The sequence below is a fragment of the Scatophagus argus genome, chromosome 8 (assembly GCF_020382885.2).
Source record: "Scatophagus argus isolate fScaArg1 chromosome 8, fScaArg1.pri, whole genome shotgun sequence".
NCBI classification, from domain to species: Eukaryota; Metazoa; Chordata; class Actinopteri; family Scatophagidae; genus Scatophagus; species Scatophagus argus.
In genome coordinates this window covers 25,676,558-25,688,911 of record NC_058500.1, presented here as the reverse complement: position 1 = coordinate 25,688,911, position 12,354 = coordinate 25,676,558, and the positions used below count along the sequence as shown (strand labels likewise).

General features: G+C 42.6%; 1 protein-coding gene across 6 annotated transcripts in view; it reads right to left on the bottom strand.

The window, feature by feature from the left end:
• vps13d (vacuolar protein sorting 13 homolog D) overlaps positions 1–12,354 on the bottom strand; it is a 97,144-nt gene that overhangs the window by 6,734 nt on the left and 78,056 nt on the right. For all 6 annotated transcript variants that reach the window (XM_046398095.1, XM_046398100.1, XM_046398093.1 and 3 more), the window contains 3 exons: positions 9,961–10,095; positions 5,744–5,911; positions 5,295–5,427 (listed from right to left, as the gene is read on the bottom strand). In XM_046398095.1, coding sequence (XP_046254051.1) covers positions 5,295–5,427; positions 5,744–5,911; positions 9,961–10,095 — 436 coding nt within the window. The remainder of the gene's footprint in view (positions 1–5,294; positions 5,428–5,743; positions 5,912–9,960; positions 10,096–12,354) is intronic.

Sequence of the window (12,354 nt, the reverse complement as noted above, 5' to 3'; positions counted from 1 at the left end):
AGCAAACAAACAGCAACAAAAAAAAAATTGATCATGGCACACAGGGACAATACGACACCAAAACTATCTGAAGATGGGGAACTGGCCACAGAGCTCTGTGCCACAGCAAGCCTCTCATCTATTTGCAATCTTGTTCTTTCAGTCACTGTCCACATCTCATGGCCATGGGTGAGGGCTAGAATGTAGGCTGACTGGTATATCAATAGCTTTGCATTTCAGCTCAGCTCTCTATTCACCACAAAAGACAAGTACCACATCCACATCACAGCAGATGCTACCCCGACCTCCTATCACTCCCGCTCCATTTTTCCCTCACTCGTGAACAAGACCCTGAGGTACCTGAACTACTCAATCTGGGGCAGCAACTCTCCTCTCACCCATAGTGGGCAATCTGTAAAAAGCAGAGACAGAATCCTAAAGTCAAGGGACACAGTCATAAGCCTTTTCCAAATCCACAAAACACATGTGAACTGGTTGGGCAAAGTCCCATGACCCCTCCAGCACCCTTGCAAGGCTGCAGAGCTGGTCCAGTGTTATACGGCCAGGGTGAAAACCATATTGTTCCTCTTGAATGTTCAACAAACAGAAGGTTCGACAAACAGATGGACTCTCCTTTCCAGCACCCTGGCGTAGGCTTTCCCAGGGAGGCTGAAGAGTGAGAACAATCGACAGTTGGAACACACCCTCACCACTCCAGTCTGCCACTCCAAAGGCAATGTCCCCAGTGACCATGCAATGTTGCAGAGGTGTGTCAGCCAAACACAGCCTTGATAAACTCGTGATTGATCAAACCCTGGGGCACTGCCGCTGCGGGTGACTTCTGCCCCAGTGATAGGCAAGCCCATCCCCGAGTCATCCGGCTCCGTTTCCTGCATGGAAAAAGCCTGCTGGAACTCAATCTTTTCCTCTTTCTCCTCCGTGAAACATTGGCTTGCTTGTCTTTTGATTTGTGTTGTTGTACCATTCAAGACTGCATCCATACACTTTTCACTCATGCACTCACTTACACCACTGATTTTATTGGCTACACATGCCACTCTTAATTTAAGTTCTTTTGTTTAGGTTCATTTCTGTTATTTAAAATAATAAATGATTTAATTGGCGTGATTGTGTGCATTTCCCATTTAGTCAAAGCCATGTGTGCAGGTATGTGACAAGGGGAAAAACGAATGCACAATCGTGCGTTACGTTGATGAACATTGGATGGCTTGGGAGGGTCATCACTCACTCATTTGCTCATTACACACCTGCGCCCTGTGAAATAAATAAGTAAAATAATAAGTATAAAAGCAAAAGTAAAAACTTGTACTTCTTAAGGAAACTTAAAAGGGCTAAATTTTGTTACAGAGAAGCAATAGAAAAGCAAAGCTTTACAAACAGGCCTGGTTTGTACATGGTCCACAACAGGAATGCTTGGCAGCAGGTGATTAAAACAAGGTGAAAATCACTGCAATCAGTCAGCCAAGGTGAGGTGTGGTGCCTGTACATTGCCCATAGAACAATGAAAGACAACACTAATTCTAGCCACAACCTGTTCACCCTGGAGCTATCTGGCAGATAGAGAAGTATGTGCTGCTGCACCAGCAGGCAAACAGCTGGTACAGGCTCTTACCCGTCGACATCCTACGGGCAGGTCACAACAACAACAACAATGGACGCTCAGGCCGCAGGTCACGGAGAAGGCCCCGAGGGGAACGAGACGGAGTTAGGAACAGACTGAGACGCAGAGCACACCATTCACCTCTGCCCAGCATCCTACTCGCCAATGTCCAGTCACTGGAAAATAAGCTTGATGAACTCAGGGCCAGAATAAAGTTCCAGAGGGATATACGGGACTGTAACGTCATCTGCCTCACTGAGACATGGCTGACCCCCCTGACTCCAGACCATGCTGTTCAACCAGTGGAGTTCTTCTCAGTTCACTGCAGGGACAGGACAGGCAAGTCTGGTAAATCAAGGGGAGGTGGTGTGTGTCTGATGGTAAACAACAACTGGTGTGACAACAGGAACGTTGTGTCTCTCAGACACTCATGTTCCCCTGACCTGGAGCTCCTGACCATCCAGTGTCGTCCTTTCTACCTGCCCCGCGAGTTTACTTCAGTCATCATCAGCGCTGTTTACATCCCACGTCAGGCGAACACGGACAGTGCTCTCACCGAGCTACATGAGGCTATATCCACCTATCAAGCTAACCAGCCTGATGCAGCCCTCATCGTGGCCGGGGATTTTAACCGTGCTAACCTGAGGAAGGTGATACCGGAGTTTAACCCTCAGGAGTCGACAGACGCGCCGGCGCGTCCTTATCACAAGACCACTTTAAGACGACGTAGCTGCAAGACGCAGCCTCGCTGAATCACAGTTTTTTTTGTGTCGAAAGTGGGCACTTCAAACTATATACCAGTTTTTAAATTTTGTTAATATGTCAAGTAAAACCCGAGTTATGATAAAAAATATAGGCACTGTTTTTTTCATGACCATTGCCATCACGTTTGGTGCGCGTTTGGGGCGCGCATTTTATTCAAGAAGACGCAGTAAACACCAGCGCATTGAGCGCACTTCATTCAGCGCATTTCAGCGCATTTTCCCCAGTCGGATTTTAGAGTTTTGTGTGATTTTAGGTCCAGTGTGTCAATACAGCATGTCAAAATGAAAAAAACAACAGTAAATCACACTTGTGAGGTTGTGCTGATCAAAAATGATTCCAAAATGGCAAGATAAAAAAAATTCTAAGTTGAAATATAAAATTAGAATCAAAAATAGTCAACAACTGACAATTATACATGACTTCAGAGGGTTAAACAACACATCGACTGCCCCACCAGAGGAGATAGGACTCTGGACCACTGTTACTCTCCTTTCAAGGATGGTTACAAGGCCAAGTCTCTGCCTCCGTTTGGCCTTTCGGACCACAGTGCAGTCCTTCTCATGCCGAAATATAAACAATGGCTGAAGCAGGAATCTCCTGCAGTCAGAGAAGTATCACGGTGGACTGACCAATCAGAGGCTGCTCTGCGGCGCGCACTGGATTCAGCGGACTGGGACATGTTTCGGTGCAGCTCGGGCGGAGACATCAATGAGTTCACGGAAGCGGTTGTGGGATTGATGGGGAAAATGGTGGAGGACATAACACCAACAACCACCATCAGAACTTTTCCCAACCAGAAGCCGTGGGTGGACAAAACTGTCCGCGACGCGCTGAGGACCCGCACCGCTGCCTACAACTCGGGACTCGGCACCGGTGACATGACGCTGTACAGGGCAGCCACCTATGCTGTCTGTAGGACGGTGAAGGAGGCTAAACGCTGCTACGCCGCAAGACTGGAGCTGCAGATGGAGGGGAGCAACTCCAGGGCGCTGTGGCAGGGACTACGCACCATCACGGACTATAAAGCTACATATCCACCCGCGATGAGAGACGACGCTTCTCTGGCTGATGAGCTCAACTACTTCTTTGCACGCTTCGAGTCGGACAGCAGGCAAGAAGCTGCGCTCTCAGCCAGTGAAGAGGTAACGCTCACTGTGACGGAGCTGGAGGTGAGGAGGATGTTTAGAAGTGTAAACACCAGGAAAGCAGCAGGGCGTGACGACATTAGCGGTCGGGTCCTCAAAGCCTGCGCTGAACAGCTCGCACCGGTGTTTACAACGATATTCAACCTCTCCCTCTCACAGTGTGTGATTCTCACCTGCTTTAAGAAGTCTGTTATAGTCCCCGTCCCAAAGACAGCCCAGCCCAGTAACCCCAGTGACTATCGCCCCATAGCCCTCACATCTGTGGTGATGAAATGTTTTGAGAAGCTGGTCAAAACATTCATCACCTCCTCTCTGCCCCCCACCCTGGACCCCCTACAGTTTGCATACCGCCCAGACAGATCCACAGATGACGCCATAACCTTCCTGCTGCACAAGACACTTTCCCACGTAGACACTAGGATGGGGAACTATGTGAGAGTTCTGTTTGTGGATTACAGCTCAGCATTCAACACCATAGTCCCCTCCAGGCTGGTAACCAAGCTGTATGATCTCGGACTGAACTCCTCCCTGTGCAGGTGGATCCACAGCTTCCTTACTGGCAGACAACAGGTGGTACGCGTGGGCCCCCATAGCTCATCCCCCCTCACCCTCAACACTGGATCCCCCCAAGGCTGCGTGCTGAGTCCCCTGCTGTACTCCCTGTATACACATGACTGTGTGTCCACATCAGACAGCAACATCATTATAAAGTTTGCTGACGACACAGCCATCGTGGGGTTAATCTCCCACAACAAGGAGGAGGCCTACAGGAAGGAGGTCACCCACCTGGAGAGCTGCTCCCGGGAGAATAACCTCCTGCTGAACGTCAGCAAAACTAAGGAGCTGATTGTGGACTACAGGAAGAAGCAGCAGAAGGACATCCGTCCACTCTGCATCGGTCTGAGGTGGGTCTGAGGTGGAGAGGGTGGACAATTTTAAATACCTCGGTGTCACCATCACACGGGACCTGTCCTGGTCACTGCACATTAACAGGACTGTTAAGAAGGCCAGTCAGCGTCTCTTTCACCTCAGACGCCTCAGAGACTTCAGGCTCCCCCTCAAGGTGCTCAGGAACTTCTATACCTGCACCACTGAGAGCATCTTGAGTGGGAGCATCACCACATGGATGGGCAGCTGCACAAAGCAGGACCTCTCGGCCCTTAGGAGGGTAGTCCGCTCAGCTGAGCGGACAATCAGAACAACTCTACCCGACCTGCAGGACATTTACACCAAACGATGCAGGTCGAGAGCCGAGAAGATCCTCAGGCAGCCCCATCACCCCGGACACTCACTCCTCTCCCTGTTGCCATCAGGCCGTCCGTTCCGCTGCCTGAGAACCAACACTGAGAGGATGAGGAAAAGCTTCTTCCCCAGGCCATCCGTCTGCTCAACAGTGAGCATTGATCTGGACAATTAACTACTTCCACCTGCACTAGATGTACATACTACTCATGTATATACAGCACATTTTTCACTTTTTTTAATTTTATTGTTTTTTATTTTCTATAGTGTTCTATTTTCAATATTTAAATTTTACTTTAAATTTTATTTACCTATTTTTTGATAGCAGGGACATAACGAATTTCACTGCATATTGTACCGTGTATGATTGTGTGTGTGACGAATAAACCTATCTTGTATCTCTTGTATACTTGGGCACTAGAAACGCCATAGTTCCTAAAAACTGGCAAAACTTGGGTCAGCACAGGATTCAAAAAATATTTATCTGTTCCCGACAAAGAACCTGACACAGGACCAGACAGAGAAATGTTTCCAGCTTGTACCATGAGCTAGTCCATGGATCCCTGCTACCAGGTGCTCTCCACTGGTGGCTCCGTGGTATCTGATGTACTCTCGCTCATTCTGGTGCCGGTTGTCCATTGTCTTCCCCAGCCCATCTGATAAGGTCCCTGCAAACTAACACACAGGGAACAGGGGGATGTTCACACTACATGGTTCGCTTCATTATTACATTTGTAATGCCTAATTTATTCTTTATTTATTGATTTGCATGTATCTTTTCAGGTATATGCTATGTGTATATTCAGGAAGTGAACACATTAACAAGTACACATGTAACAGCCAATTAGAGAATTAAGATTAAAATTATCTGTGCTGCACGTGTTAACAAGAAAAATGTTGTAAAACAAATAAAAAATAAGAATATACCTTACAAAAAGCAACCAAGAGCTAAATAAGATAGTCACTTAGACAAAGAACAGCAGAGGTGTACCTTGGCAGCAGAGTTGGATACACCATGGGTGACATTGCGTATGAGGCCACCCACATTGCCGTACTTGATGAGTTCAGACACACCCTCAGTGACATCATTGAGGAGACCCATGGGATTTCCCAGGAAATCCACAGAACCCAGGATCTGGGCTGCCTGGCTGATCAGCTCCTACAAACAGGAAATACCAGAGTAGTCATTTGACACAAACTGGATAGTCACCCTGACACTCCTACATCACATCTATCCATGTAGCAGTAGAGGTGATGAAATGTAGCATCTTTCCTCTGGGGAAAAAAATGCAGGGTTTAAAGATGAACACTTGTTTTTACAAAATCAGTCTATTTCTAATACACCCCCATAATTACATCTATTTCAGCAATAGCAAGAAACAGCACAGACACATAGCAGTCTGGGCATTCAGCTTTCTGTGCCATAATGTTTGCCTGACTGGTAACAAAAATTATTTCCTTTTCTTGTCTCTATCTGTTGTTGATGTCTTTTGTCGATTTTCTCATGAGCAACAAACAGTTGTACCCATCATGACCCATCAGACATGCTCAGAAAAAAAGAGTGAGTGTAATTAGTGTGCACCTGGAAGGAAGAAAATAGAAATCATAAAAGAAGTCCACACCACATCTTCATGCATTTGTGGAAAAGATATAAAAGACATCCACCCACTAACTAACCCACTACTAACAAACAAAATGGTATATCTGGGAAACAAAGAGTAGTAACACTAGTAATATCTATAAAAACACAGTACATTTTAAAACAATAAAGAGATTATGTGTATTAATATTAAACTTAAAAAAAAATCATTAAATGCAAGAAAACAGTTTTTATATTGTTCCACTGTAAATTTTAAGCAGGATGTGGATTCATTGGGATCAGAGATGGGGGCTCAAATTTGCCATTTGGACTTGAGTTACACTTAAGTCACACACACTGTGACTTGAGACTTGACTTGGACTCAAGATTTGAGAATTTCTATTATTTTGTTGGAGCATTAAGGAAAAAAAGAGCTGAACGTCATTTTGCTTCATATAGATCATGAATAACTGTATATACTTGGCACATCCACAGATTTTAGCAACATCACATTGAGTATGCCTGCATCTGCAGGGCCATTTATCAGAACCATTCATTCCAACTCATTAGATATTAATAAACAATTCCACAATTTTTATTCTGATCTGTATACATCTGACTATCCAACTGATTTGGGCTTAACAGACACATTTTTTGAAAACCTAGAAATTCCAAATGTAAAAGAGGACTCTAGAGATAATCTAAATAATCAAATTAATCTAAATAGATAATCTAAACACTCCTTAGATGACCCCATTACCTTAGATGAAATAAAAAATGCTATTACATGTATGCAAATTGGCAAGTGTCCTGGTCCAGATGGTTTTTCAACAGAATTTTATAAGAAATTTTCCCTTAAGTCCCTTACTTAAAGCTGTACTTGAGGACAGTTTGGATGTATCAGTCCTCCCTCCAACCCTTTGTCAGGCGTCAATATCTCTACTTTTGAAAAAAAGGCAAGGATCCTCTTAATTGCTCCTCTTATCGCACAATTAGCCTTCTAAATGTCAACATTAAGATACTGGCTAAAGTACTGGTTCTCCGCCTTGAGTCTGTTTTGCCTACAATTATTTTCTCAGACCAAACAGGCTCTATTAAAAATAGACAATCTTTCTTTAATTTCCTGGATTAAATTGTTACATACTTCGCTATTGGCCTCGTATTGGCCTCAGAACAAATTATACGCTTTAATCATATTTCCCGCTTCAGCATGGAACAAGACAGGGGTGTCCATTATCCCCATTGCTTTTTGCATTGGTTATGGAGCTTCTGGCAATCTCAATTCACCACTGTACTGACATTAAGGGGATTTTCAGGAACACCAAGTTTCGCCATATGCCGATGATGTTCTTCCCTATGTTTCTGACCCCCTTTCATCTATCCCGCATATTCGCAACATGCTTAAGGAATTTGGTAGATTCTCTACCAATTTTGATAAAAGTGAACTTTTACAGATTACTCCTGCTGCCAGACAATTACCTTTTCACTCTTTGCCATTTAAAGTAACAAATAATCAATTGAGTTATAAGTGTAACACAATCTCACTCTCAACTGTTGAAGGCCAACTTTACTCCACTCTTACGACAAGATCGTATTTGTTGGTCCAGTATGCCCCTATTACTGGCTGGACGAATCAATACAGTTAAAATGAATATTATTATCAATAAGTTCTTATATTTATTTCAGTGTGTTCCATATTTCATTCCAAAGGCCTTCTTTAAAAAGTTTGATGGTATTATTTCATCATTCATCTGGAACAATAAAACTCCTCGAATTCAGAAATTATTCCTACAAAGACAGAAGCTGCGTGGTGGGATGGCTTTACTGAACTTTCCAATATATTATTGGGCAGCAAATATCAAAAGCTTATTGTACTGGTTACAGGATTCTCCCACCTTTGAAATTCCTGCCTGGTTACAGATTGAATCTAGTTCTTCGTATCTCGCTCTCTGCCCTTCTGTGTTGCATACCCCCAAGGACTGTCAGAACCCTATTATCATACATTCTTTGAAAATTTGATCTCAATTTAGAAAACACTATGGATTAGTTTCCATGTCTACTTACGCCCCAATTGCGGCAAACCATCTGTTTCCAGCGTCCCTCATAGACAATGTATTTGATCAGTGGTTCAAAAATGGAGTTTTGAGCATCAGACGGTTGTTTAAAGAAGATATTTTTACGTCACTTGACCAAATTAAAAATGAGTTTGCCTTACCAAGACATCATTTCATCATTTCTTTTTTTATATTGGTATTTGGTGTTTGTTGTGTTGTTTCCAACTTTGCACTTCCTGTCTTTGTTCCTTTCTCTCCAATTTTGATTGCTTGCTCTACCCCGATTAGTTTCACCTGTGAGTAGTTACCTGCTCTCTATATAGCACTGCCTTGTCTTTCTCTCCTTGCTAGAGATGTGCGATACTGCACACTGCTGATTTTGATATCAATCCGACACCAAGTAAATACAGGGCCAGTAGTGCCAACACTAATACTGGTACCGATACTATTTACTTGTAAAAGCAGCTTATGTACTTTCATGTAGGGAAGATGGGTAAATGCATCATCAATATGCTAAATCTGAATACATTTTCATGACCACTAAATGATTTTGTACTTTCCATTGCTAATTACTTAGTCATGATCATGTTAAAACACAGGTCAGATTTTAAGCAAAGGTAAATTTTTGTATCGTTATTATTATTGTAATCAACTGAATTTGCAAACATGAACTCTGCACAAAATTATTACAGGAGAATACTTAAAAACAGGCATTCTTCAGGCTTCTTTCCTTTAGTCTGATGTTTTTGTTCAGAAACAATAATATAATAACAAAACATAATTTCTCACTTTCATTGCACTTCTTGGGCTTTTTTTTTAAATAAAGTGCACAAAATTATTACTGGAGAACAAATGTTTTAAAACTTCCACAGCGTCTGCCGCTGTACTGCAGACAAATTTTTAGCTAAAGACAAAGTCAAGTGTTTCTAATTTCTTTCTATTCCATACAGGTATTAAAATACTGAAATATTTTTATCAAGGATGCATGAAACCAAGGACAGATGAGCAATATGAAGCGATGAGTGGCAAAGAGTGGCATTAACCATTTAGGAATTACAGCTATTTTTATGTACCCACCCCCATTTTGGTGACTCATAAAAGATGTGAGAAACTAATATAATTACCAGTATAAGGATTGTTTTTAATACTTGGATGAAAACCCTTGGCAGTGAATGACTGCCTGGAGTCTGGAACCCATGGACGTGAACAAATGCTGAGTTTTCTCCTTTAAGATGTTTTGCCAGGTCTTCACTGCAGCTGCAGTAAAGGTTTCTGATGATGCGTTTGCAAAAAATAAACCTCCTAGCCTGCCTGTACCTTCTTGCATTCATGAGCTGTAGGCTTTAGTGTGTCTGAACATGGTTGCATGCATTGTTGAACTACACATATGGACACAGAGAAACATACAGACCAGACAGAATAAAGTGTGAGCTTCGGCTGAATTCATGCAAAATCTGGCAATTTAGCATATTCCCACAGGATTATTTTTCCCTTCGTTTTCAGGTCGACTGTAATGACATTTTCAAGTGGTATTACTTGTTAGTTAGACAGGTAAAGTTAAATATAACCACTTACCTCTCTGAAGTGTTTGAGGATGTCATTGATAATGATTTCCTGGGTTTCATAGGGATGGACTCTGGTGAATGGGTACATGTTGATGATTGCATCTTCAAACCGAACCAGGGGAAAGCCCAAGGTGCTCTTTAGAGCCTATGGTAACAAAACCAAAAAATCATCCATATGATGAACATGTGATAAGAAATGTGAACAGGAAAAAACAGAGAGATATCATACTATTGACACCGTTCCGGGAAGCGGCAACCTGTTACTGCAGCTCTGTCTTCGTTTCTTTGTTTTTGTTTTTTGTGTACTCTTTTGCTGTTTTTTGGCATTAATCTTCACACATGAGTACAACTATGGATGTGCATGTGGCCAGATTAGCTTCCTGGCTTTTTCTATTTTCCATTATCATTATATAGGCATCAGGAAACACTTTCAGCCACGGCTCTATTGTTTACACATGGGAGCAGCTGCTTGCGCTGTGCAACTCTTGTGTACTTTCTGGGGAGAGACCGGACATTCTTGTGGAAAACAGGAGAAGGAGAAGAAGGGGATGCAGATCTCGAGTAAAGCACCGTGAAAGGAAGTAACGGTATAAACCATGTCTGCCGTCGATAGGTCATGTCATATCTATCTGACAGGTATCAGTTTGTTAACGTTAATCATAATCGTTACAGTACAGTAAAGTTACTTATGGCATATCTCAGGGTTCAGTATTAGGGCTGATACTTTTCACTCTCTATCTATCTATCTATCTTTCAATTCAGTTTATTTACATAGTGCCAATTCACAACAAAAGTTATCTCATGAGCAGATTTAGACCAAACTCTTTGATTAAATTGTAATATAGAGAACCCAAGATTCCCCCTCTACATGCTTCCATTAGGGAATATTATCTGGAAGCACTCTATCAATTTTCATTGTTATGCTGATGATACACAGGTATACTTATCTATAAAACAAGGTAACCTGGCTCAGGAACTATTTTATAGCTATGCTGCCATAGGCTTAGACTGCGGAGGGACACATCAGGATAAAAATAAAAGTTTTTCCTTAGTCGATGTGAGGGTGAGGATGTTGCTATGATGTTACGTTAAGCCCTTTGAGACAAACTGCTTGTAAAAATGGGCAATACAAATAAAATTGTCTTGTCTTGTCTTTCATGCTGAACTTGTACTTAACCACCTCTGCCCCCTGGTGAGCTCCAAGCTGGATCCTGTGCAATTTGCCTACCGACCAGGCATTGGGATGGATGATGCTGTCATCTGCCTACTGCACAGATCCCTGCTGCACCTTAAGGAACCTGGATACAGGTACCTGGGTGTTAACACTAACAACACTAGTACCCTGTACAAGAAGAGACAAAGTCGTGTACACCTGCTGAGGAGGTCCTCCGGGGTGTGCAGGACACTACTACTACACTACCTTCTCTGGCTCTGTGGTTGCATCAACAACCTTCTACGCAATGGTCTGCTGGAGCGGAGGTATCACAGAGAGGGATTAAAAAAAGACTGATCAAGCTGATAAGGAGGGCAAGCTCTGTCCTGGACTGTCCTCTGGACTCAGTGGAGGCTGTCAGGCATCCTGAACAACCCCATTTGTTCTCTGCATGACACAATGGGAATCCTAAGTAGCTCCTTCAGTTACAGACTGTTGCACTCTCAGTGTAGGAAGGAATGCTAGTTTTTCCGCTGTCTTGCCCTGCTGGCTGCTGTAATGACCAAATTTCCCCTTGAGGATCAATAAAGTCTCATCTCATCGCAGCTGATCTTATCTTATCCTGTGGTACTGGAAGCAGTAACATGACACTTCTTCAAACTATGTATTTTCTTTGATCCACAAATGAGCCAAAATAAGTTTTTCACCAATTGAAAAAAGATCATTTTCATTAGAGTGCACTGCTATTGAAAGACACAAATACTAGCACAGAAAACAGAAAAAACAGTAGACTTTCCATTTGCTCTGCACTGCTTATTTGTTGTATATACACTTTTTTATATTTTTATCTTGCTTTGTATATTGCTATTTTAACATTTTTTGCATAGGTTATTCTTTTTCTTTCACGGTATTGTCACTATGTGTGATGCTGCTGCACTGTAATTTCCCAGCCTGGGTTCAGTAAAGTATATCTATCTATCTATCTATCTATCTATTAAGAAGAAAAATAAAAGTGAGATATATTGACTCAAAATGTGCTCTACCAAATGGATGAGCAGACAGTCAAAGGGTTAAAAATGTGACATTTACCCTTCTGTCTTTGTCAGTTGGGTATGCTTACTGGACGGTTTTGTTAGCTTTTACATTGTTAAATAGTTTTAAGAGGGATTTTTAAATAAGTGACATTGTCATTTCCTCCAAATGGTCAGAGTTGACTCTACCTAATACTATCATAAAGAGACTACATGTTAA